The sequence below is a fragment of the Eptesicus fuscus genome, chromosome 13 (genome assembly GCF_027574615.1).
Source record: "Eptesicus fuscus isolate TK198812 chromosome 13, DD_ASM_mEF_20220401, whole genome shotgun sequence".
Classification (NCBI taxonomy): domain Eukaryota; kingdom Metazoa; phylum Chordata; class Mammalia; order Chiroptera; family Vespertilionidae; genus Eptesicus; species Eptesicus fuscus.
Window position 1 is genome coordinate 5,887,702 of NC_072485.1, and position 25,942 is coordinate 5,913,643.

The window sequence follows — 25,942 nt, forward strand, 5'->3', positions numbered from 1 at the left end:
AGGAACTCCAGGCCAGAAATGTGCCCCTGAACTCTTCCCGAGGCTGGCCCCTGGGGAGGGCGCGCTTCTGAGCTGACAGGTGAGAGGAGAGAACACTGGGGAAGTTGCCTGGGGGGCCGAGACTGAGGAGCCCCCTCCTGTCCTCCCACTCTGGCCCAGAGCTAATTTCCCTCCTCCCTCACCTCCCTCTCCCCTCCTGGCTGGGGGAACAGTCACCACCCCAAGGCAGAGAGAACTCCGGAGGGAGGCAGTTGCCTTGCAAGAAATGATTGTCCAAGTGTCAACAACCTGCTGCTTCCCAGAGCCCCGGGGTCAGAGGCCAGGAGGGCGCACAATGGCCTTCTGGAGCTGAAGGGTCCAGGGAGAGGGGCCCCTGGGGGGTCTCTGGAATGTGGAGGCTCTGAGTCCAAGCACCGGAGTCTCCTGTCTTGCCCTTTTATATCCTCCCTCCCTCCCTCCCTCCCTCCCTCCACAAAGCCAGGCACCACTAGCCCAGAAACAGGAACCCAAGAAAGGAAGGGGATTAGTAACACACAAAGGTTCCTTCTACAAGACGCGCAGAGCAAAGCATTCACCACCCCCACAAAGTAAGTGCACCCCAAAGCAGGAGAGACGAAGGTGAGAAGAAAGCTCTGTTTGAGCCTCCCCTTCGGCCTCCAAACCTCCCTGCCCACTGCCCCCATCAGGGCTGGGTACCTGCCTCCCTGCATGCTACCAGGGCACGCCTCTATCACAGCCCTCTTCCAAGCCCCGGGGGGGGGGGGGGGGGAGGCTATTTTGGATGCTGGCACCGATGCCCTCAGTGGGTGCTCTAATCCTCGCTGATGAATGAGGAAAGAGTGATCATCTAGGGCAGTGGTCGGCAAACTGCACCTCTCGAGCCACATGCGGCTCTTTGGCCCCTAGAGTGTGGCTCTTCCACAAAATACCACGGCCTGGGCGAGTCTATTTTGAAGAAGTGGTGTTAGAAGAAGTTTAAAAAATTTGACTCTCAAAAGAAATTTCCATCGTTGTACTGTTGATATTTGGCTCTGTTGACTAATGAGTTTGCCGACCACTGGTCTAGGGAATCTCTTCCTTCTGAAACCTTCTCTACACTAGAGGTTATGGAGGTGGAATGGCTTGCGGGTGGAGTCTGTCTCACTGTCCTACTCCGACCACATTTAGTCAAACATCCTAGGATACTGCTCCTCCAAACTTCTGCCCCTCAGTGACTGAACAGTTAACTACTGAATGGAACAGCCTGCTTCCGTTTCTTTTCTCTGTAATTAAAAATATGCTATAATGCTTTCATACAGCATTCCTTGTACGTGCAGGAGAGCACGGCAGGTGCAACAGGGGAAGCCAGAGAAGGGGAGGGCCTGAGAGGACAGGATGGGAGGCGGTGCAGAGGGCACAGGCTGGGGCCCTGGCCTAGTAGGGCATCCTGAAGCCACAGCCCTGAGGGTAGCAAGAGACATCGCAGTTATAACCACACCTCCAATGTGAATTGTACTTTACACCTTGCAAAGATGTTACTTCTGTCCAAGATCATTCTGGCCTCACACCCACCTTTGGGGTCTATAGATAAAGGGTGGTGCTCTAACGCTTCAGACAAGGAATGTGAACCTTGCAAATGTTGAGCGAGTTGTCCAAGACCACACAGCTGGCTAGTAAAGAGCAAAACTCAGAATTCAGACGAGAACAGATTCTACTTTCTGGCTTCCAACCAGGAAGCTCACTTTACTGCTTTTGGTTAAACACACAATAGGTACTGACTGAGTGACTATGTATCCTGACACAGCACAAGGGCTCAGGGACCAATGCTCTAGACCCAAAGTCATGGAGCAGCAAGATGGCCCCGTGCAGGAGACCAAAGGAGGAAACGCGTTCGCTGCTTAGTTGGGGGAAAAGTGTGACACACGGTCTTCTCTGCTCCAGCTGCTGTAACAAACACCATGATGGCTTCACCAACAGGCCTTTCTCTCTCCCAGTTCTGGGGGCTGGAAGTCTGAGATCCGGGGGCCAGCATGGTTGGGTTCTCGGTGAGGCTCTCCTCCTGGCTTGCCAGCAACCACGTTCCAGCTGTGCCTCGCATGGCAGAGAGAGCGCGCTTCAGGCTCTTCCTCTTCACATAAGGGCACTAATTCACTGAGAGGGCCCCCCGCCCCATGACCTCATCTCCATCTGCCTAAAGGCCTCACCCCTGCAAATCCATCCCATTGGAGGTTAGGGTTCAACATGAATCGAGGGGAGGAGGTGCAAACATCAGTCCGTCACGGAAACATCTGAGCTACGAATAGGGCAGGCAGACCAGACACGTGCGAGTGTGGGGTAGGGAAGATGTGGAGGAGACAACAGATAACAGTAGCAGAGAATGGGAAATTGTCCGTGGCTCTTTATGAACACACTGTAGGGGACGACAGAGGGAAGGCCCAACTCTGATTGTGACACCCTTTCGGGGCACACAGTGGTCTCCGATCTCCCCCATCCGGAAGTTCTCCCCTTGGCCAGGCGCCCTGGGGTCTCCCGGGAGCTGTGAAACACCACCTCTCACCTGGGGCCAGATTCTGACTTAACAGGTTTGGAGGGGGAGCCCTTGGTTGTGTTTTCAAAGCTCCCCCAAATGATTTCAATGTGCAGCTGGGGTAAGACAATGAGGGTATTTTGAAGGCTACGCATAGGAGAGGCAACATTGGGTGGGCACATAAGATGCCAGCGACATCTGTACTTAGAATCTAGGGCACGAGGCCAAGCACTCACCCTGCCTGGGCCCACTGAGTCGCATCCACCTCTCCACGCCACCCGGTCTGGTGGGAATGAGGCGGGAATTAAAGACAATGGGCATTGCACGGCACCAGCCTGGGGTCTTAAATGTCAAATAAACCTGTCATCTGGGGTCCTTTCCAGAGTCGGCTGCCTTCAGACCAAGGCTGCAGCCATCCAATGGCAGGTGCCCAGGTGATCGGCAGAGATGCCAGGTGGGCAAACGTGGGACCAGGGGTTTCGGGCGGCAGAAGGTAGGATCTCAGGTTGACAAAGGGACGTGTCCCACTACACACACTACACTAACCCCCAGCGCACGCCACGTTTGGCTGCCCTGTAGCATTACTTATCTTTTTAGGTACATGTGTGTTTTCCTCCCTAGCATTGGTTAGCAGTCTGAGGGCAGGATTTGGGTCTGATTTTCCTATTTTGAAATATTTCAGAGTGCTCAGAACAGCACGGCTGGTAGACAGAGGAGGTCTGAGGCGGTTGAGAGTGTCAGCATTGGGCTCGCTCTGGGCTCCTCAAGCCCTCAGGGGCCCTGGCGGCTCTCCCTGGGGGCGGACCCTGACTAACGGGTTGCCAAGGAGACCACAAGGGGACAGCATCTCCTACTCTGGAGATTTCCAGGAAAGATGAGGATTATTGTCTGGGGGACAGGCGGGCTGGTCCAAGACCAAGACTCCTGGGATCCAGTGCACAGTGTGTCTCTCGAACGTGCCGTGTGACTCTGGACAAGTCCCTGGACCTCGCTGAGGCTCAGGGTCACCCTCCCTGTGCCCTCTGCTCCAGCCGTGAAGTCGAGGAGCCTCCCCATGTTAGAAGCCTGGACCATGAGTTAGTCTTTCCCAACCTGGGCCTGGTATATGGACATGATCCTTCCAGGCTCTCCTTTTGGAAGGTGGATGAGGCAAGTCCTCTGAGTAGCACCAGGCCCCCTCCTGGCATGCAGGAGCATAAAACGGGAGCCCAAAAGTATTCCAGAACGAGAATGCAAGCTAGGGGGCCTGCTGAAGTCAGGCCCAGACCCCGCCTTCTGGAGCCACCTCTCTGGAGCCGGAGCCGGAGCCATTTCAAAATAGAAAAACACTCGGCACTCATTCATTTGTCAAAAACCTCAAGTGTGCGTCCCAGAGGAGAGAAGGCCCAGCGACTCCAGGGCCCAGGGGGCAGCTTTCAGATGCAAAGTCTCCCCCTTTTCAATTCCTGTAACTAAAATGAATATGGAAAAGATAATTACCTTTAAAACATACTTAATACTCCAACACATTATCTCTACCTGCAGAAAAAGAATGTTATCTGATGGGATCTTCCCCATAAGCTTAATCAAATTGCTATCTTAAAACTCTCTGGAGTCCTGTGAAACAGTAATAGAAAATTCGAGCCGGGGCTGGAACATGTTATATTTGTTTGGTTGAGGGGAATGAGCATCCCATCTGACAATGGGCACTTAGAGACAAAGCCATTTCCAATCTGAAATGGATCTTCTCCTAGTGGGGAGCAGGGAACATTGCGTCTGACCCAAACCTGCAACCCTCCGTGAAGTTACTTTTCCGACTGTTCAGAGAAGGAAATTCGGAAAGAAAAGCCCTTTCCTGACACCAGTTGGGGTGTCCTGCAGGAGAGCTCCCCTGAATGGGCCTGGGACACTTAACATGTGGAGACGCTTAACTTGGTACTTAACTCTGGGTTTTAACTTGGCAAGGACATCGATGGGCGCAGTGCCATTCCTTAACTTCGCAGAGGAGGTGAATTACCTGCCCAGGTCCTGCCCGGGCGAGTGGCCATTTGCAAGGCTAGAAAACCAAAGGGGAACAGCTTCTGTGAAGATGGAATGGGAGGACCGGGGACATTCCCAGCACCTCCAGTTTGCCTAGAATGGCCGAGTGAACGCTGCCTCTAGCGCGCCTGGCCAGCGCAGCTTGTCTTGTGGACAGAGCAGAGCAGTGGCAGGTCAGAGGTGGTATCGTGCTGCCTCTGTCAGTTTCCGCTCCTGCCTGCAGTCCCTGGAAGGTCCTTCAGACATGAGGCCTGGCCCCCGCAAAGCAAGGAGGGCAAAGGGGCGTCCCAGCACTCAAGCCAGCACTCGAGGCCTACAGAAAAAGGTGAACGGGGCTGGGGAGACTGCTTAGGAAACCACGAAAATACACCAGCAAGACCCAGGTTTGCTGGCACTCGAGGAACGGATTACGAAACACCTGAGTATTGTTTACGAAAAAACTGAAAAAGACGGTGGGACTTCAGGGGACACATTTCTTTTGTTTGCATATATTTTCTACGTTCTCTACACTAAACACATGTTACCTGGCTGAGTGATTCTTTTCTTAAAACCGGCCCAGGCTGTCCCGTCCTGCCTATGGCCAGAGCGCTCCGCCAGGCACGAGGAGGGCCGGCTTTTCTCCCTGAGACCTACACGGAAGGCAGCTCCCTGCCCCCTGGCTTTGCGGACGTCGGAGGCACATCCTTCTCCCATCGATGGTCCTGACCCGATTCTCTCCTCCTTCCCAGTTCTGAAAATGGAGGACGGGGGTACCTGAGCCACCCTACTTCTTGCAAGGACAGACTGGTTCCAAAGGCCCCACACTGGCTGGAAGGTCGCCCACCGGTATAGAAACCGCCCCCGTCCAGACAGACCTGTGGTGCAGCAGCATTAGGGTTAGGGCCAGGCTCGTGCTGAGTCTGTGAAATCCAACAAATACCTGGAATCTGTTTCTCCATTTTAGTTTAAATATAATTCACAAATCACAAAATCCACCTTTTTAAGTAAAAGTATATGGTTCAATGGCTTTGAATGTACTCACAAAGTTGTACAAACACCAGCAACACTATCTAACTCCAGAACATTTTCACCCCAAAAGAAACCACACGCATCCGTTGTCACTCTCCATTCTCCCCTTCCCTCCTCCCTAGCGACTACTAATGTGCTGCATCTCTAGAGGTTTGCCTACTCTGAACATCTCATACACATGGAATCATACGGTGCGTAGCCTTCTGTGCTCAGCTTCTTCCATGCTGGTTTCAACATTCGTCATGTTGTAATATGTATCGGTACTGAGCCCTTTTTATGGCTGAACTAGAGGCCCGGTGCATGACATTTGTGCACTGGGGGGGAGGGTCCCCTCAGCCCAGCCTGCGCCCTATTCACAGTCCGGGACCCCTCGGGGGATGTCCACCTGTGGGGAGTGGGCCTAAGCTGGCAGGCGGACATCCCTTGAGGGGTCCTTAGCACTGCTGCGGAGGCAGGCAAGGCTCCAGCCACCGCCACTGTGCTCGCCAGCCGTGAGCCCAGCTTCTAGCTGAGCGGTGCTCCCCGTGGTCAGTGCGTGTCATAGGGACCGGTCGTTCCACCGTTCGGTTGATTTGCATATTAGCCTAGCGTAATATTCCATTGTGTGGATAGACCACATTTGTTTATCTGTTCATCAGTTGATGGACATTTGAATAGTTTCTATTTTTTTTTTTTTTTTGTCTACTATGAACCTATGAACACTCAGGTATAAGTTTTTATGTATTAGTATGGTCTCAATTCTTTTGGGTTGAAAGTTGCTTTTTGAAAATAAAATCTTGTTATTAGGTTGTCATTTGTGTCTCACATTAAAGAAAAACACAGGGTATTTAACAAGGCTTAAAAAATCTGAGACTCCCAACTACTTGGGTTCCTGGTAACTGAGAGCTGCCTTCGTTGCACCCCTATCTCATACACATACGTGTACTGCAAAGTATTATTCTACCGCCAAGTTTCCTACTCCTCTGCCCCTCTACCCGGGCTCTACCGCATCCCCACCTTCCCCCACGGCCTCACCAGTCCTGTTCATCCCCTGAGCAGGAATCTGAGCTGCAGCATATGAAATATTTACGCTGCTTTTCTAAATATAAGCATATTTAGCTTACAGTCTATAAAATATTCACCTTGTTGCCCCTTACAGACCCAAACACCTGCATTATTTACAGTACAATCATGGAAACGGACTTGCGCATTTTCCCGTTCCTGTGTGTCCCTGGTGTGCACCAGCCGTGAGAAGCAATCAGTGAGTTCTCTTTGCCCAAGTCACAGAACAGGCCCTGGGACGCAGGAGAGAGCATGGTGTCCACAGCCAGGCAGACAGGCCGCAGCCACACCTGCCACCCACATGGGGCCAGGGGACATACACCACAGAATTTCTGGGGGGTCGTTTTAGATGTCAAGCTCCGTGACATTTAGCTGCTCCCAGAATTCCCCATTCTGAGGAGTGGGAGCTCACTGCTATTTACCCCGGGCCTGTCACCCATCCAGGTGTGACCTGTCCTCACTGAGGTGTAAGGACAGTCTCTGCTACGCACTCCCTCTGCCCGGCCCTTGGTGAGCTGGGACAGCTGCTGGGACCTGAGAGTGCTGGCACGGGCCCATTCCCAGGGCACCGAGTTCTCCCTCTGGCATTTACCTGTCCTCACAGTGGGGAAACTGAGGCATTTGCCAGTGTTTTGAGTCTCTAAAATGATGTGACAGAGATATTGATGTGCTGGATCTCTCTGAAAAGCGCTCTAGTTGCACTTGTAGCCTTTGTTTTAAAAAGTCCTTCTCCATGGAAAAAATGAGACTCAAGGGTGATATTTTTCTTATTTATAGTGTGAAGTTACTTTTTAAATTTATATAAATGATACGTGCCTGTAACTAATGATCATATAATAAATAAAAATAAATGTTTATTATATTTTGTTTTTTTTTTTAAATCCCACCAGAGAGTATTTTTTCCATTGATTTCTAGAGAGAATGAAAGGGAGGGAGGAGAGGGAGAAAGAGAAGCATCCATGTGAGAGAGACACATTGATTAGTTGCCTCCCGCAAGGGCTGGAGAACCTGCAACCTAGGTACGTGGCCTTGACCAGGAATCGAGCCCGAGACCCTTCGATCCGCGGGCTGACAGTCTAACCACTGAGCAAAACGGGCCAGGGCAATACTAATAATGATTATCCAGAAGTAGATAAAGCAAAGTAAAACCCTCTTTGCTCTGTAATTCCATTCTCTAAAGATAATCACTGTTAACAGATAGAGTCTTCCATAATCTTACAGGAAGGCTCCGTATTTCATATTAAATGGGATCACACTATATAACTGTTTCCTCTAACCAGCTTTTATCACCCAAACACCATGGGCATCTTTCTAACTCAGGTACCATAATCAACAGATTCCTTACCTTTGGACAGGTGGGCTGTTCTCCATGCGTTGTAATTACATGTCATGTTGTACTCAGCATCCCTAAGGGAAGCTAGAAAATTGGTCTTTGGTCCCTGAAGGCCAACGCTGGGAATGAGAGGGCCACCAAGGGTTCGGAGCACCTGCCGCACGGGCCCAGGGCTGGCACAGCTCTGCAGCGCACACCTTCACTCACTCAGACGCCCCCGTGCAACGCCAAGACTGAAACCAACCCTCACCTCCTGTGGTTTAACTCAGGAGGGGTTCCCTCCTCCTCACCTGCCCCCTCCCGCCACCCCCACCCCTCTGGTACCTCTACTTACCCTGCTTCTGTTTTGAGTCTCTAAAATGATGTGACAAGTTAATGATGGTGCAATTATCTAAATGTTTAACAGACATGTTATCTAAGTGAGTGGGAGCGAGATTCCATCCCGCCGACAATAAACATCAATGGCGGAGCAGAAAGCGATAGGCAAATTATAGCAAACCCTGCAATTTCAATGCCATTAAATTTGGAGGAATAACAGCCTTGAGGCCTGTAAACTCTGAATAAAATAGGCCCTTGTGTTTGTCCAACTATTAAATCAAAATGCTACCAACATCCTAGAAAAAACAAGGCGATTTATGGGTTTTCAAGTTTCGGTTACACATTGGTTTTTATTAACTCCTTTCTGTCACGGGGCAGCAGTGGTGTCTCGAGGGAGAAGGGGGGCAGCGGGGAGGAAGGGGCAGGAGCTGGAAGGCAGCAGAGAAGGGAGACAGGAGAGCTGCGGGGCTGGGTGTGGGCGCGGAGGGCTGAGTGGGCGCGGAGGGCTGAGTGGGTGGGGAGGGCGCAGAGGGCTGAGTGGGCGCGGAGGGCACAGAGAGCTCAGTGGGTGGGGAGGGCGCAGAGGGCTGAGTGGGCGCGGAGGGCTGAGTGGGCGGGGAGGGCGCGGAGAGCTGAGTGGGCGCGGAGAGCTGAGTGGGTGGGGAGGGCACGGAGAGCTGAGTGGGTGGGGAGGGCGCAGAGGGCTGAGTAGGCTGGCGTCCGGCCTGAGCACAGGCGGGAGCTGGAGCGAGGACGATGCTGCGAGGGAAGGAGCAGCTCTGCACAGCGAGGACACTGGGTACCCAGAAAGTCCCACTGGACTCACCACTGTCCCCAAACCGGGACCCCAGTCCTTCTGTGAGCCCCATGCCTGCCAGCCAGGCAGTGACCCGCCCTGGAGGTGCAGCGACAAGGGCTGCCTCAGACCGTCTCCAGCAGGCAGAAGTCTGGGCACAGTCCCAGCCCCAGGCAACAGTCCTCGGGTCACATTCTGTCATTCCCCTCAAATTCTAGACTAGGTTTAAAAGGCAAAAGACTGCCCGGCGGCGTGACTCAGTGGTTGAGCGTCAACCTAGGAACCAGGAGGTCACAGTTCAATTCCCGGTCAGGGCATGTGCCTGGGTTGGGGGCTCAATCCCCGACAGGGGGTGTGCAGCAGGCAGCCGATCCATGCTTCTCTCTCATATTGATGTTTCTCTCCCCCTTCCTCTCTGAAGTCAATAAAAATATATAAAAAATAAAAGGCAAAAGGTCATCTTTAGTCCCTTCGTCACTCACAGTGTGCACTTAAATTTTTACTGAAAAAGCTTCTAAATACAATGAAGCACATACTTACCTGCTGAGGAGGGACAGAGACGGAGACATTGAAAGGAATGACCGAGCAGCCGCACTGAAGGCAGGTGCGCTGCCTCCCAGCCACGGGGCTGAGCTCTGTCCACGCGTTATTTCACACAGTCCTTATGACGGCCCATATTGTTAACATGGCTTACAAATGTGAAAACCGAGGCTGAGAAAAATGCAGACCATCATACAAGGTCAGGATCTCAGGCTGTGCTTGGAACCGCAAAACCCCCAAACAGCACTTCCCCCTAATTCCTACACCCAACATTTGAGAGGCAGATAAACAAAGGGTTTTGTCCCACGTCATAAAGCAGGCCTGTGACAAGGCCAGGGTGAGAACTCGGTTCTCCTCTTCCTCCTACTGCATCATCGTTTCCCAACGCCGCGCTGCCCCCACGACCATGCTCCTGCCATTTCTGCCGCGAAGGGCGCTGGTGAGGATGCGGCTGCGGGACTCTGACCGCCCAGCACACGTCTGGCACTAAGCAGACACTCGTTTCTACGAGTGTGTGAGTTACAACCTCTTCTTAACCAAACCCGCCTGGGGCCAGTTTTCCTCCTCAGACCTCAAGATCAGCGACCCGCCGATGCCCAAAGCAGTGACGCGTCACATAAAAACCACTGGGGTGTGAACAGAGCAAGGAGGGTTTTTAGGACGGCCGAACTGTCCTGTAGGATGCAACTATGGCGGGTACAAGACGAAACCGTAATGTAAACTATTGACTTTGGGGGGAGGGGGGTGACGTGCCCCTCGGGGGAGGATGCTGATGGCGGGGAGGCTGGGCAGGAGTGGGGCGGGGGCCTGAGGCCTCGGCACCTTCCGCTCAGTTTTAGTTTCCCATACAGGAGCAAACTTAAAACTGCCCTAAAAATAGTTTATTCACTTCACAGCAGCACCAGGGCGCCATCCAGAAGGTGGCTAGAAGGGCCCGGGAGCCACTAGGGCGAACAGCAGAGAAGGTCTTGTCTGGGCCGGCAGGTGACAGCTGGCTGTCCTGCCCTAGCCCACAGCGGGCGGCTCAGCAGAGCCGAGCACCCCGTGCTGGGAAGGGAAAGTCTATATTAGGCAGGAAGCATGCCTTTATGGTCACAGCATCCATCGAGGTCACGACGGGTCTACGGCGCACACTGTTGGCAGCACATGACTCTCCTCCCCAAGCGCCTCTGACGTCCCGCGGCCGCCCGAGCTCCGGCTTTCTCAGGTTCGATTTCTTGGCGCACCACATGAAACGCTATACAAATCACCCTTGATATTTAGAAAAGTCAAACGCTATTATGTTTTCAATGAGGAGGTCACGCCGACCTGCATGGAGCCCACGTGTCTACGGATGACCTTGCCCTCCGGCACGGGCAGGGGAAGCCCGCCCTGCCTTTTTCTCCACGTAAAGTTTTAAGTAGATTAACTTGTTTCTCATCAGCTGGCCCCTCTCCCTTCCCCAGCTTCTCTGGGGCCGGGCACCAGGAGGCTGACCTTGGGAGGAGGGGCCAGAACAGTTGCTGGTTTTCCTACCGCTGTGGGACCGGGGCCAGCCGCCCTCGCTCAGTGCCAGGGCTGCCCCTCATGCCAGGGCCTGGGCAGGAGAGGAGCAGAGCTGGCAGCCACCCCGAGGGAAGGAATGCTACTGCTACCCTTCAGGTCCCCTCCCCGCCTGCTGCTCCTGCCGCCCCTCCCACGCTCACCTGCCACAGAAAGTCCTCCAGACAAGGACTTCACTTTCCACTCTGGACTTCGGAGCCAGAGACTGACCCCGAAGCTTTTCTGAAGCACCGTTAACATGTCAGGAGAGAGGGGGGGGGGGTAAGCAGGTAGCACACACAGAGTGGGGTGCCGCTCTGCTCCTTCCACGGGGTGGTCACACAGCTGTGGGGTGTGTGCCTCGCCGCCGCCTCCGTCCAATGCTGCGGGAAGGTGCCTCCTAGCCTCCCTCGCAGGGCAAGCGTGAGGGCCCTGGGCAGGCCTCCCTCCAGCCCCTGCTCCCTGCCCGAGGGCCGGCAGATCCCACAGCACAGCTGCTGGCCCTCGCCAGGTGTGTTAGCGGTTTCTGGTCTGCAGGACCCTCTTGCAGACAACATAGAGAGGGGAGAACCAGCATCTAAACATTTGCATCTGCCTGAATGGCTTCCTGTGTGACACAGGATTGTGGGAACTCAGCAACCTTTTCTAGGCCAGTAGAAGAAAGCCCTTACTTTGTAGTCAGGGTGGAGAGAATCTTGGACTGGAAGAACTCGTGGGTCCTAACTCTTGCTTGGCTTGTTTGTTCTTAACTGACCCCTTTTGCAAATATGGGCTTCTGAGCCCTGGCTCCCTAGGCTGTTGGCCGGGCAGAGTTGACCCCCTGGTCTGCACATTAGGTTCAATGCTCACACCCCATGGGGAGGGCTAACACGGGCTCTGGGGTGCAGGAGCCCGAGGCCCGCTTTCTAGCTCCCTCCTGGGCTGGCCTTCCTTAACATGTCCAGGTCTGTTTTCTGTAGCGAAGAATAGGGAGAAAAGAGTGTCTATGTTTTAGGGCTGCCGTGAGGCCTTAATAAATCTAACTCCTTAGTGTCCATGAGAGTACAGCTATGCACTATCTGTTCCCAAGGCAGGTTCACCCTGCACGTTCATTTCCCTCACCGCACTGTAACCCTCAGAAAGGCAGCTTTGTTCACCGTTAGGTATTGGGTTTACCAAGGCCCTTCACATAGTAGGTACTTTGAAACTTGGGAAGTAAGTGAATGAGAAATAACGAAATGAACCAGCTGCATAGAGTACTCTGATAGGCAGCAAATCCAGGTTACTAACTGCGGGCCAATGGGGCAAATGAGGGGCTGGAGGAGAGAGTGGTTTACTGTGTCCCCCTGAGGGGCTGGAGGAGAGAGTGGTTTATGGTCCCCCTGGGCACTCCACGCACCAGAGCCTTAAAATAAGAATCTGCTCTGTGAGACTGTTCAACATGTAGAAGAACTTCATTCTGCCCTCACCTCTCCCAACGGCACGTGGATGGGCCCGGTGGCTGTTAGGTCTGTGGGCACAGGGGACACGGCCCAGTCAGAGGACAAGTCATGGATCCAGGAGATCCCACCGATCCTGTTCCTCCACCGCCACTGCCACCAACCTGGCCCTTCACCGCTCCCGCCCGGTGGTGGGGAACGGGTGCCCTCCACGGCCGCCGATGGAGCATGATGATGATACCACCACACCAGTGTTTACTCCGCACCAGGCCTACACTGAACTGTCAAGTTAATCCTCACAATACGCCTTACAGGACAGACGCCATCATTGCCCACACGACGAAGAGGAAACCAGGGCTTAGAGAAGTTAAGCAACCTCCCCAAGATCATACACCGAGAAAGTGATGGGGCTAGCATTTGCCTAAATGAAGTACAGGCTCCCAAGTTCAGGCGTCACCATGCACAGAAGATCTGAACTTCACACTCTGACATCAGCTCCTGGGTCCCTCTTCCCTGAGGCCTGCCAGACAAACCTGCTCTGCCCTGTTAGGGCCCACACTTGTCCGGGAGCAAAGCGCTCTAGAGACCATCCAATCCACTCCCTTCCTTTGGGCAGGTCCATTGTCCCCCAGGAGCCGTGTGCACACCTGCCTCTCCTCCTCCATGGGCGCCGGCCCGGCCTACCACCAGCACTGGCCCATCTCCCCACGTTCAGGTCACAGGAAGGGTGGCTGCTCTGAGTCCCCTACATATGGATTAAAAGAGTTGAAGGCTCCTACAGGTCACCCCCAAGGCCTCCTTGCTGACCCCCCTCCCCCACCCCACAGGGCATGCTGAAGACTGCTCCAGCCCCTCACGTTCACTCAACTGCCTCTAATTCATGCCACCCAGTCCGTCTGCTGCCCCCAGGTCTGTTCAAGTCCCCCATGGGGATGTACAGTGGCCTAGACAACGTTATGATTTGTAAAAACCACTCCTCATTAGTTTGACTTTGAATAAAGAGGGTAATTATTTTTAAATTTATTAACTGCTGCCTGGCCAGAGAAGTTTCCAGATCAAATGACATGGAGAAGCTATTTCTGTGCAGTGATGCAGCAATTTATATTACTGATCGGTCATTAAAACCTCTGGCACAAACCCACTTGTGTTTCCTGAGCCAAGATAGTGTCCATGTGTCAAATTTCAAACCCAGAGTATAAATTAAGCCATTAATGGTATTTATCAGTTTATCTGCACTTAAAGAACTCCTTCCTAATTTAAGACCTTCCTGATATAGAATCTAAGTGGTGCGCTGGGCGTGTGTGTGTGCATGTGTGCGTGTGTGTATGTGCGTGCATGTGTGTGCGTGTATGTGTGCTTTCTCACTTTTTATTTTGCTGGAAAGTGTAAAAAAGTTCTGATGTGTGAATGAAGTACGAGCATCTCGGGAGCTGCGTAGCTGCTAATTCCTCGCTGCTCTGCCACCCAAACATTTTGGAAGCAGCAGTGTTTTGCAATATGTATTTGTCATAACATAAAAGGTGTAAAGTGATCTCTGTTTACCTCCTCCATGTCTTCCCTGTACCAAAACAGAAAACTGCAGTGTGGCAACAACGCTGAGCCCGCCCAACCACAGTGTGGCCTCCCAGGGCCCCAGCTGGAGCTCACCAAGACCTTGGAGGGAGGGGACAGGGTGGGTCACACACACCGTGACAGAGAGCCAGGCTCAGTGGCGTCAAAAGGGTCAGATGTGGCCCTGGCCGGTTTGGCTCAGTGGATAGTGTCGGCCCTCAGACTGAAGGGTCCTGGGTTCGATTCTGGTCAAGGGCACGTACCTTGGTTGCAGGCTCAATCTCTGGGGCCGCCTGCGGGATGCAACCAGTCGATACGTTTCTCTCTGTCTCTCCCTCTCCCTTCCACTCTCTCTAAATATCAATGGGAAAAAATATCCTCAGGTGAGGATTAACAACAACAACAAAAGGGTCAAAAGATGACAGTCTTTTGGCTAAAATGTAAAAGAAAATACTTTTTACTAAATTCACTTTCCAGTGTCAAGAATACCTGTACGGCCCACCATCACCCATCTGACACAATGCTACGCTAGCTCTGTGAACCCGCCACGGCGGCCTTAGGCAGGGAACTCCAGACCCAGTCTGTTGCAGGGAATCTGTATCCTCTCAGGAGGGGCACATGGGCATCAGGGTGCTGAAGATTCTTTTTTTTTTTTTAATCCTCACCCCAGGATAGTTTTCATTGATATTTTTAGAGAGAGTGGAAGAGGGAGGGAAAGACAGAGAGAAACATCGATGTGAGAGAAACATTGATTGGTTGCCTCCTGCACACACCCCAACCAAGGCCCGGGCCGGGGAGGAGCCTGCAACCGAGGTATGTGCCCTTGACGAAAATCGAACCCAGGACCCTTCGGTCTTCAGGCCGACGACACTCTATCCACTAAGCCAAACCGGCTAGGGCACGTTGAGGATTCTTAATCAAACGGATCAGAGATCAATGAGCTAAATGGTCTCTGACATGCTCTCTTTAAACAGTAAATCAATGTGCAGGCAGCTGAGGAGTCGTGGGAAGAGCACTGACGTTGGAGTTGGGTCAAGTTCCAGCTCTCCACCTCCTAGTGGGTGGCTTCTAGACCTTCGTTTTCTCATCTGTTAAATGGGTTTACTACAGGAAAGAGTTTTATAAACTAAGGTGTCAGAAGTATAAGGTGGCACTACCATTACTTTACTCTCCGGGGTCTCGATTCCTCCTCCTTTCCGGAGCTCTCTCCCTGCTCTCTTGTTGGCTCTCCACAGCCCGGGCACCCGCTGGCTTCCCCAGCACCCCTACCAGCATTCCTCACCATCAGGCCTCTCCCTGTGCTGGGGTCCCTTTTTGAGAACAGAGATGACAACCGGATTTTAAGTTGCGTTCGTCCAATGACTGGTTATAGAGAAGTCTGAAGCCGTGTGGGGGTTCCGTGGAAACGGCGCTAGAAGTGACACGCGAGCTCTGCCACGTGTCAGGAAGAGCCGCCTGGGTGCCAGCCCTCCGCTGAGGATAAGGCCGCTGTTGCACCTCTGCCCAGGAGAGCCCAGCCCGGTGGCACTAGGAGGCGCTCCTCTCCGCTGGGGGAGCGTGCCCACACTCACACCCCGGCGGGGAGGGCACCTTTCTCAGAGCACCCACCTCGGTCTCTCGTCCTTAGTCGGGATTCAACTGTTTTCCCCCTTCATGAGCTCCAAGCACTCAGCTTGGAGGAGAAGCAAAAGCAGGCTGAGTGGGCTGGGGTCATTAGTTAAAAACGGTTAAAATGACAAATTTATATTATAGCTGTTTTACCACTGCCTTAAAAATTAACAGAGTAATATACCAAAAACACTGAACTGTACACTTTAAACAGGTGAGCTGTACGGTGAGTTATATTTCAAGAAAGCTGTCGGGGGGCGGGGGGGGGGGAGGCAGGGAGGTGTCTGTGTTGGTCACCGTCAGGTCCCTAACGAGTGCCAGGCCAGAAGGTGCGGGGTCCGCTTGCGAACAGAGCCCCCTCTGCTGCCCCCGCGGGCCTGTGCCTCTTCCCCAGGCCTGGCGGAGCGGCAGCTTGCTCCCTGCTCGGCACACGAACCCGATGGACAGGATGCGCTGCCTGGCACACTGGCCCGCACGCAGCCTCCCAGCCCCAGAGCACGTCCAGAGCGGGATCCTCGGTGACGTGAGGACCAGAAACTGGCTGGGCCGGGGAGACCTGGGTCCTCCTCTGCCTTTCAAGATAAGCAGCTCTGGGACCCTGAGCAAAATCATCTGGTCCAGTCACTGTCTCCAACGGAGCCAGGCAGGCGCCGGAGGAGTCCTAGCCGGCCTAGAAGGCTCTCCTCCCGCTGCCACAGGCCAAGGCCCGTGGCACCAGCCCACGCAGGAGAGCAGACCTGGTGAGGAGGCAGGACGAGGACGTACTTGCAACAATAACTGTAACGGCAGCAGCTCACGGGGCTCCCCTCTTCCACTGCAGTCCCCCCACCCCCCTTTGGTGGCTCAGCCCTGAGTCCAAAGACGACTGCCATCGGCTCCTCTCCGTCTCCCTGCCTGCCATCCCTCCGAGAAGGGACTCTCGTCGTCCGCCCGGAACCTGGGCTGACCTGTGGCTGCTGTAATCACTAAACAAGGCGGAGCGATGCCATGTCTCCGCCCAGCTTTAGGGGGGCTGCCCGGCGCTGTCATGAAGTCCAGGCTGCTCGGCTCTGGAGGGCACATGGGGGAGCACCGAGAGCCTGCGAGGGGCTGAGGAGGCCACTGGACACCCAGGCCGGCCGAGTCTGCACAATACCCCAGGCAGACACTCCCTGACTGCAACCGCACGCGAGACCCCAGGTGAAAAGTGCCCGGCTGACCGCGGTCAACCCACAGAACTGCCCAAGATAAAAGATACTGTTGCTGTAATCAACTGCTGTACAGCAGCTGACAACGAAAACCCTCCTGTGGTCCCCATCGACCCAGGGGTGAGGGCTCTCCCAGACACATAAATCGAGTCATGCCACCCTCCCATTCTAGCCCTGTGGTGAGCTACTGTCCCCTTCTCTATATGTGTGTGTGCAGGTGCATGTGGTATGCGTGTATGCAGCGTTACCGAGATGTAATTCATGTACCACACAATGTACAATTCATGCTTTTAAAGCACAGCTAACCTTTGACCAATGGGGGATTAGGGGCGCTGACCTTCCATTGCAGTTGAAAATCCGTGTATAACTCTTGACTCCCCAAAACTTGGTTGTCCCTCAGAACCCACGATCCTTAAGTCCCCTATAAAGTGGCATAGATCAATGCCTACTGCCAGCCCTCCGTGTCCGCGGACTCCCAACCACAGAGCACAAACAGTACAGCTATTTCCTGAAAAAGATCGTGTGTGAGTGGACACGCAGTTCCAACCCATATTAAGAGTGACTGTATACAGTTCAATAGTTTCTAATACATTCAGAGTTGTGTAACCATCACAGTTTTAGAACATTTTCACTTGAAAAGGAACCCCCACTTCCTTTCTGTCTATGGACTTCCTGCCTCTTCTGGGTGTTTCACATAAATGAAATCGGACACCATGCGGCCTTTGTGTCTGGCTTCTTTCGCAGAGCGTGATGTTTTTAAGGTGCATCTGTGCTGTGGAATGCATCAGTACCTCGTTCCTTTTCATAGCCGAATAATACTCCATGGGATGTTCATCCATTCATCAGTGGGCCGACATGGGTTAGTGCTACCTTCTGACGACCATGAATAATGCTCTATAAACGTGTGCGTAAGTTCTTGTGTACCCGTGTGTGTTCGTTTCTCCTGGGTGCATCCCTAGGAGTGGCGCTGCCCTGTCATACGGTGGCTTTAACCTTTGGAGGAGCTACCAGGCGTTTCCCAAAGTGCCCGCACCATTCCGCACTCCCATCAGCAGCGTGGGGTTCTGACTTCTCCACATCCTCGCCAACCCTCCTCGCCGTCGTATTTTTGTTACAGCCACATCCTGCCCCGTGGGAAGCAGGACCTCGCTGAGATTTTGATCTGTACTTTCTGACGCTCACAGTGCTGAGCATCCCTCCCTGTGCTATCTATTTTTGGAGAAATGTCTATCAGATCCTTTGTCCATTTTTAATGTAGGTTATTTGTATTTTTATTACTGAGACATAGGAGTTCTTTATATTTTATAACTACAAGTCTCTGATCAGCTTGTGGTCTGCAAGCATTTGAAAGCTCTGTGCGGCTCCCTCCCTCCCTTTAGGACTCCGCTCAGATGCCACCTTCTCAGAGAGGCCTTCCCTGACCATTTGATTAAAACACCGCTTTCCCCCCATCACTCCCTACCTGTATCCTGCTTTATATGTTCTTACCGGCACTTATGATAACGTGGCAGGATATCAGACACCTATTTGCCTGTACGCTCGCCCTGTTAGGGTCACAGTTCCATGAGAAGCGCCGCCTGTCACCGATGTTACTATCCCTAAATGGCCCAACAGTGCCAGGAATGTTGTAGGGACGCAACACATACTTACTAAATTAAATACATCTACTACTATGTACTGAATGCTTACGAAGAGCCAAACATCCTGCAAAGCACCCCAAATAAAACATCTTATTTAATCCCTACAACTCTCTATGCTGTGAGGTAGGGACTATCATTACTCCACTTTCCTAACAGGTGAGGAAACCAAAATTGAGGGAATTTAAGTAACTTTCCCATGGTCCCGCAAACAGGAAGTGGCAGAGCTAAGAGGTTAGCTGGGTTTAATCCCAGGCGGTCTAAGCTGTACCACTCCCGTCCTCACTCAGGCAAGTCACCTTCTGTCCTCTGAGCCTCAGTTTCCTCATCTCTGACCTGGGAGTTGCCTCCAACCTTACACGTTTACTGAGAGACTGGCCAGGTGAGGTCAGGGACACTGAGACAGGTGCCTGGCACCTCAGGAGTGTCCAGTGAGCGGTAGGCACACCCACGATGAGGACAGTGCTGGTCACAGGGATGAGATGAGGCTGATGCTGTGAAATCAATGCTTCGAAGTCAAATAACGTGGAACAGTTGCTTGTTCACCCTGTGTGCAGACTGACTGCTTTCTTGTAGACCATGACTCTACCCTCGCAGACGGGGGACCAGCCACTGGGCCACGCAAGGGTGTCAGAGTTGGTCACGGGATAAAGGGTTTCCTGACCCTTCAGAGGAAGGGGATGCTTAGACAACATCACGGACTTTCAAAGATCCTGACAAGAGTACAAGAGGTCTCTGAGAAGACGGAGCTCAGTGGCCTGTTAGAGAGAGATTTGGGCCTAATCCAGGGCAATGCTCTTAGGGGGCAAAGTCACACCTGCCCAGCCACCCCCACCGGTCCCCAGGAGATGACTGGATATCGCCTTGCTGGAAGCGGGTGCGGCCGAGATGCCTTACCTCCATGTGCTATCACACGGTGGAGGAGCTGGAGAATGGGGATCGAAGTCGACTCACCTGTATGGGTCTGCCTGTGTGTCTCCAGGGCATCCTCCTTCGAGAACTGGGCACCGCACTGATCGCAGACAAAGGCTTTGGCGCCCGCTGAAAGAAAGGGGAAGCGGTTACTAATTTCCCAGAGTGACATTCCATTAGGAGGTGGGGTCCTGGGCCCAAACCGTGCAGGTGGACCTGGGGCAGGGGGTGAACACCTGTGACATGTCAGGGGGAATCCAAGGCCCTAGCAGCCAGCCTGGCTCAGCCCTCAAAGATGTAACCACCACCCACATGAACTCCAAGTACCCCGTCCAGGGCCCTCCCAGCGAGAAGAAGGAACAAAATCAGAATAACCAAGACAAACAGAGACGGGCTCCTGGTGAGAAGGGACTTGGGGGCTGCTCCAGGTGCGGATGGGGAGGAGTGAGTGGTGCATGCTCTGCTGCCTAGATTATACTTTAAGGGAATTACTGACATACCTCTACTTGGATAAACCCCTACCTCCGTGTGTCCAAAACTAAACCCACAGCTCCCCCAGCCACCTCCTGCAGCTGACCACTTAAAAACTGAATGACTCCCTAGTGTCTTCTGGGTAAAGTCCAACCGCCTCCTGATAGCTCACAAAGCGCTTCTTTTTTTTGTTTGTCTGTCTGTTAATCCTCACCCGGGACATCCTTCCCCTCGACTTTTTAGAGAGTGGAAGGCAAGGAAGGAGGAGGGGAGAGAGCAATGTTGATGTGAGAGAGACCCATCAATTGGTTGCCTTCCGCCCGTGCCCTGACCGGGGCCAGGATGGAATCCACAATCCAGGTACGTGCCCCTGACTGGGAATCAAACAAGGTGACCTTTCGGTGCTGGGGCCAGCGCTCTAACCACTGAGCAACCGGCCAGGGCACAAAGCACTTCTGGGTGTGCTTCGCTTTCCTGCTTCGTCTCTGCTTCCTCACTCTGCTCTCCAGGCTCCAGCCCGGCTGCAGGAGGAGCTGTGTCCTCCTCATCACACTGTCTCTGCACACCCTCTGCACCCCCGTCTCTGACATTCTCGCCCCTCGCCCTGGCCCCTCGGTACAGCGGTCTCTACTCCTCATTCACGCATCAGCTTCCCTACCCTTGTCCCCGTCTGGGGGAGGGAGCCCTTCTTTCTGCTCCGACGCACCCCGTACGGTCCAGTCCCATCTCGGGACACTTGCTCCCGAGGGAGGGAGCACGCACCTGCTCCGCCCCAGGGGGACCTATGCCTGTACATACTTGTGGAAGAAACTCATCAATTCAGTGCAATTCCATTTGGTAAACTTTTTTGGAACCACTATTCACAAGGCTCCAAGCGACCATGTCACAACGTCAAGTTAAACAGGACTTTTTACCGCTTGCTCATCGTCTTCAAGATGTTATCTCACCCAGGGAGCACCTGTGTGAGCCTTGGCCGTTTTCCCTCAAATGTCTGCTAGATGCCTCTTCTTCTGCCTGTCCATCATCTCTGTCCCAACCAGGCCCTTGTGGGGCCGTGCCCAGGACACCGAGGACTCAGGGTGGCCGCCACACCACCAGCGGCCCTCGGAGCCTACCAGCAGACGCAGGCCCCTTGAAGGTCACGTGACTCCTCACACTTCCTTGCTCAAGAAGATCCAGTGGCCCTCACTGATTCTCAATCCCTCTCCTCGGCTTCCCGGCCTCCGCAGGGAGCTGTCCTCACTGGCCCCTGTGCGCCACTCGACCCTCCCTGAGTCTGTGGGCTTGAGTGACGCCTGGTCTCACTCCTCGTCTATTCCAGGCCCTTTCTATTTTCAAAACTGGAGAATCACGCACCGAGCACCCCGGCCCTCGCTGCTCTGCCCTCCCCTGCCGCTGCCTTTGCTCCTCTCGGCATGACTTAGCAGCTCCCTAAGGGTGCCCGTGCTTCAGTTTTCTGTCGGGGTTGATAAGAGGCAGAATGCTGTAGCAGAAACAATCCAGTGCGTTTTCAAAGCATCTCAGATTTCCCGAGACTTTATCATACACTGCAGGGTGCTAAGTCCTTAGGACATACCATTTCAGTTGATCCTAAAAACCTTTTAAAGCGCATACCATTACTACCCCTTTAGCATCTGAGAACCTCAAGCTCGGCAGGGTAAGCAGCTGGCCCCGGGTCCCACAGGAGCAGCAGAGGTGGAGCCGAAGCTGGCAGCCCATGTCAGAGCCTCTGCTCTGCAGCCCAGTGCCCTCCAGCCTCCTGGTGCCACCTGCAGACATGCCTCCTGGGCAGGGAGGTGAGCTCTGGGCTGCCTTCTCTCAAATCAAAGAAGTGAAAATCCAACTTACCCCTTGACTATATCAAGGTTCTGTGTAAAATTCTATTTGGGGAAAAATGGTTCTACTGCTCTTTAAAAGTTGAAAACCAGGAGTATTAGCACACCCTTAAGGGCTAGAACTCAGAATGTAAGGTGTGCCTTCAGTCTTAAACTAAACACCAGTAACCGGTTCTCACCAGTGAAGGGGATAAGGAGCCTGAGGAGATCTGGACTGTCAGGCCCTATAGGGCGCTGACCTTCAGTAGGTGCTCAGGAAATATTAGTTGGCCGACAGAATGAGCGCGTGATAAAGTGCCCCAGGGGCGATACGAAGGAACTTTTCCTTCGGGGCTTTATAGCAAGCACTGCCATCTGTTCTAGGTGGCCGGAGCCGAGTTCTGCAGGAGGCAGGGAGAACAGCATGACCCCTCTGGCTTTCCCTTCAAGCTGGAGGGCATCCCTGGGCCCCAGGACCTAGGAGGGGCTTACAGAGCTTTGAAGAAAGCCAGGAAGCCTGATGTCCACCAGCCACCCTGTGTCACAGAGCTGGAGACACTGAGCCTGGAGATGCAGCGTGAGCCTCAGAGAGGAGACGGGCCAGAGCGGGAAGACCGGGGCGGGGCGGCCCCAGCCCTTCACCAAGAGAAGCTGCCCCAGCCCCAAATCGTTAGCCAGGATGGTTTTCCGTGGGTCTGTGAGGGATCTGATTTTAACTGTATTTCTTTCTTTGGTTCTAGCCGTTCTCATGGCTCCCGAGAGAAGGGGAAGGGGCCGGAGGAGGGAAGTGGGGACTAGAAAGAAAGGGCTCCCTGTGGGGCCGGGAAGCCCCAGGAAGCCAGAGCTCCGCTTCAAAGGGATGTGGTAGGAGGAGTTCCTAGAAGACAGCCCTGGATGTGGTGTCTGGGCTGCTTTACTGACCGAGAGAAGGGAAGGAGGCAGGTAGGACATCAAGGGCCGGATGTGTGCACCAGACAGTGCAGAGGAAGGCAGCACAACAGCGCTCGCTGCCGAGGCAGCCGCTGGCTTGGCTCAACCTGACCACAGCTGGCGTCCTGCGAGCCCCCCTCCACGCCTGTCTTGCTGGAGTCACAAAATTGAGCTGAGTGTGTGCAAGTTCCTGTCCGCAGCCACTCGGTCAGAGCCTTCCTCACACACGGAGGCCCTGGACATCAGCTCCCGTTCATCGAGCCCAGCACACCCCAACCCAGCGCCAACTCCCCCCAGGGTAGCCCAATAGCTCAGGCAGGCAGTCCCAGGACACACAGGCCAGCAGAGAGAGGCAGCAGCCCCCTCTCCCAGGGAGGCCTGCACCTTTAAATTGTCTCTGTAATGGCTGGCTCAGAGGCAGAAATATTTGGCATCCCTGAAATTAAAAGTGATAAATGTCCTCGGCAAGCGCTGATCGATAATAGAGGCCTCATCTGTTAATCAATAAGACAGTCTCTGCCTGTTCACTGTGCACATGCTGTTCGCTGCTGCCTTCCGTATGATGTCAGGTTTGCATTCAGAGCAACTCAAGTGTCTATGAACCACATGACAATTCCCAAAATGCATCACGGTGACATCACTCAGCCACTAGTGCACGGACACAGCCTCACTGGGAGGGTGCCGGGGGAAGGGAGGAGGTGGTGCCCGTGCCACACAGCGGGTTCATATGGACACATGAGCAGCATTCACCCCCACAGCACTGCCGGGGGCTCCTCCTGGAGCGGGAGAACTCCCGGGCACGGCTCGGGGATGGCCACTCCTGGCCACATCCTCCCTGTAAGCAGGGGATGTCCATTAAATCTATGCCAAAGGGGAACTGCAGTCAGGCACTCAGAGGCAAATCCCTGTCTGCAAGGAGCTTACATTCTAGAGAGGAAGGCACATTTTTTTATTTTAATTTTAATATACTTTATTGATTTTTTACAGAGAGGAAGGGAGAGGGACAGAGAGTTAGAAACATCAATGAGAGAGAAACATCGATCAGCTGCCTCCTGCACACCCCCTACTGGGGATGTGCCCGCAACCAAGGTACATGCCCTTGACCGGAATCAAACCTGGGACCCTTGAGTCCGCTCTATCCACTGAGCCAAACTGGTTAGGGCAAGGAAGGCACATTTTTTAAAGTAAAAGAAACATAACGTAGGTGGTGACGAGTGATAAAAAGAGAAATGAATTTAAGTGAAGAGGGGCTGAGAGTGCCGGGGTGCCACTTCACACGGCGTGGCCAGGGAAGAGCGCGTGGGAGCTGCCGGTGATGCAGAAGGGCAGGCAGGGGACACGGACGCACGCCACTACGTGGGAACCCCAGCACAGCACGGGGAGGGCGAGGAGGCCGCTGGTGGGAATGGAGCCGCTGGAGAGCGAGCGACGGGGTCAAGTCAGGGATGGGCTGCAGAGAGAGAAATTAAATAGCAAGGAGGGAGAAGCACAGGATGAGGTGGGCTAGACCCGGGCTCTCCGCCCTGGCAATCGCGGGTCTTAGTGAACTAAAGGAGATGACGGCACGTTCTGGGTGGGGAGGGCCGGGTCCCAGGCCCGGCTCAGCCGCACGCCGCTGTGGACACCACACTGGTCATCACACTTCAATGAAAGAGCTCCGTCTGTAAGATGGGATGGCCGTACCTGCCCGCCCCGCTCACAGCTGGTGTAAGGATGGGAGGAGATCACGGACATTAATAAACGTACCACGCGGTTCCTCCCCACGCACTCGCAGGTGTAAGAGCCCTGATGCCATTTCTACCCCAGGAAGCAGCAGTGTCTGGCTAAGAGCTCGGATTCGGGTCAGAGAGATCAGAGTTCAAATCCCAGCCAAGCTCATCACCAGTGTGACCCTCAGCAGGCGGCCTAACCTCCACGGGCTGTCGCCTCACCTGGGATGCGGGAGCAGCAGGAATCAGTCCCAGAGGGCAGTGCGAGGTGGGAAAGGGCCGGCCTGCCTGAGGGCAGAGGCGCAGAGCCAGGGGCAGCAGCCCCTCGGCACCGCCGGGGCCACGGCTCCTGGAAGAACGCCTGCGTGCAGAGCACGGCTGCTTCCCTGACGCGATGTACAGTTATCTGGGGGTCGTTCATCTTTTGTGAGGTGAGGCTCACATTTGTAAAGACATATTTCACTATAATCTCCCTCACACACCTTGTCCTCTGACTTAAAGGTGAGTGGCTGTCTTGTTGAGGGAGCAGGACTATCTGTCACAGGACCAACCTGCCTGCACTGGCAGCTCCTCAGCGCCGAGCCTGGGAGCCCCTCTGCCGCCTGCCTGCTGGGCTCCGCTCCATCCCCCGGCAGACGGCAAGCCCCGAGAGGCCTGGCCCATCTTGTTCGCTCTCTATCCCCCGTGCCCTGCTCCATGCCGGACGCAGTTTCTGTCCACTAAGTGCCTGATAAACCCTCAGCCAGGCTCCTGGGAGCAGAACTGATCTGGGAAGGGACAGTGGCCATTCCGGGCACTGCCAGGCTGTCCCCTAGGGGGTGGCAGAGTCCTTCTTCTACACACTCTCCTGGGTTCTCTGCTGCCCCCTTTTCACAGCTCACGGTCCACAGTCTCTGGCTGGAACCCAGGCCACTGAGGCGAGAAGAAAGGAGAGGCTCGGAAGTGGGGCCGTCTTCCTCCTCTGGAGCAAGATCTCCCTCTCATCAGCCCTCGGCCCCCCGCCCCGTTGCCCAGGACTCACGCCCTTGCAGCAAAGAAGCAACCCTCCCTCCAGTCCACGCAGGAGCCACCTGTCCAAGGAGCCCGCCTGCACCCAGAGTGGATCCTCTCCGGGCGGGCAGGGCGCTGCTGTGACCGCCACTCCCAGCCCCGGCGCCGAGTTTATCTGAGAGTCGGTGTTGCAGAAGAGGCAGGTGGCTCAGTTGGATGGAGTGTTGTTCTGAGCACCTAAAGGTTGCAGGTTCCATGCCCGGTCAGGGCATGTATGGGAGGCAACCGATCCAAGTTTCTCTCTTCCCCTCTCTCTCTCTAAAAATCAACAAAACATATCCTCGGGTGACTTTTAAAAAAGAGCCAGGCACCGCCTGACCAAGTGCATTTCCTAGGCCTCTTCGTCTCCCTCCTTCCTGATGCTTCCAGAAAGCTAGACGGGGGCTACAGGAAGGAGGGGGTTCAAGCAGGAGGAGGGGGTTCGAGCAGGTGAAGAGGAAGGAGGCGGTCGCTGCCGCCCACAGGGAGGCTGGAGCTGGTCTAAGGCCTCCTTGTGCGGCAGCCGCGTTCACGCCGGGCTAAGGATCACCCGACCCGCAGGAACCAGAGGGACATGCCAGGAAAGCACTCTCA

General features: G+C 54.2%; 1 protein-coding gene across 2 annotated transcripts in view; it reads right to left on the reverse strand.

Annotated features, from left to right (window-relative positions):
* The window catches only part of ZBTB16 (zinc finger and BTB domain containing 16), a 186,452-nt gene that overhangs the window by 41,323 nt on the left and 119,187 nt on the right, over window positions 1-25,942 (reverse strand). The window contains exon 4 of one of the 2 annotated variants that reach the window (XM_008150146.3): window positions 19,438-19,524. The exons of the other annotated variant lie outside the window; for it this stretch is intronic. Within the exon in view, the coding sequence (XP_008148368.1) occupies window positions 19,438-19,524 (87 nt within the window). The remainder of the gene's footprint in view (window positions 1-19,437; window positions 19,525-25,942) is intronic. 2 annotated transcript variants of the gene reach the window in all.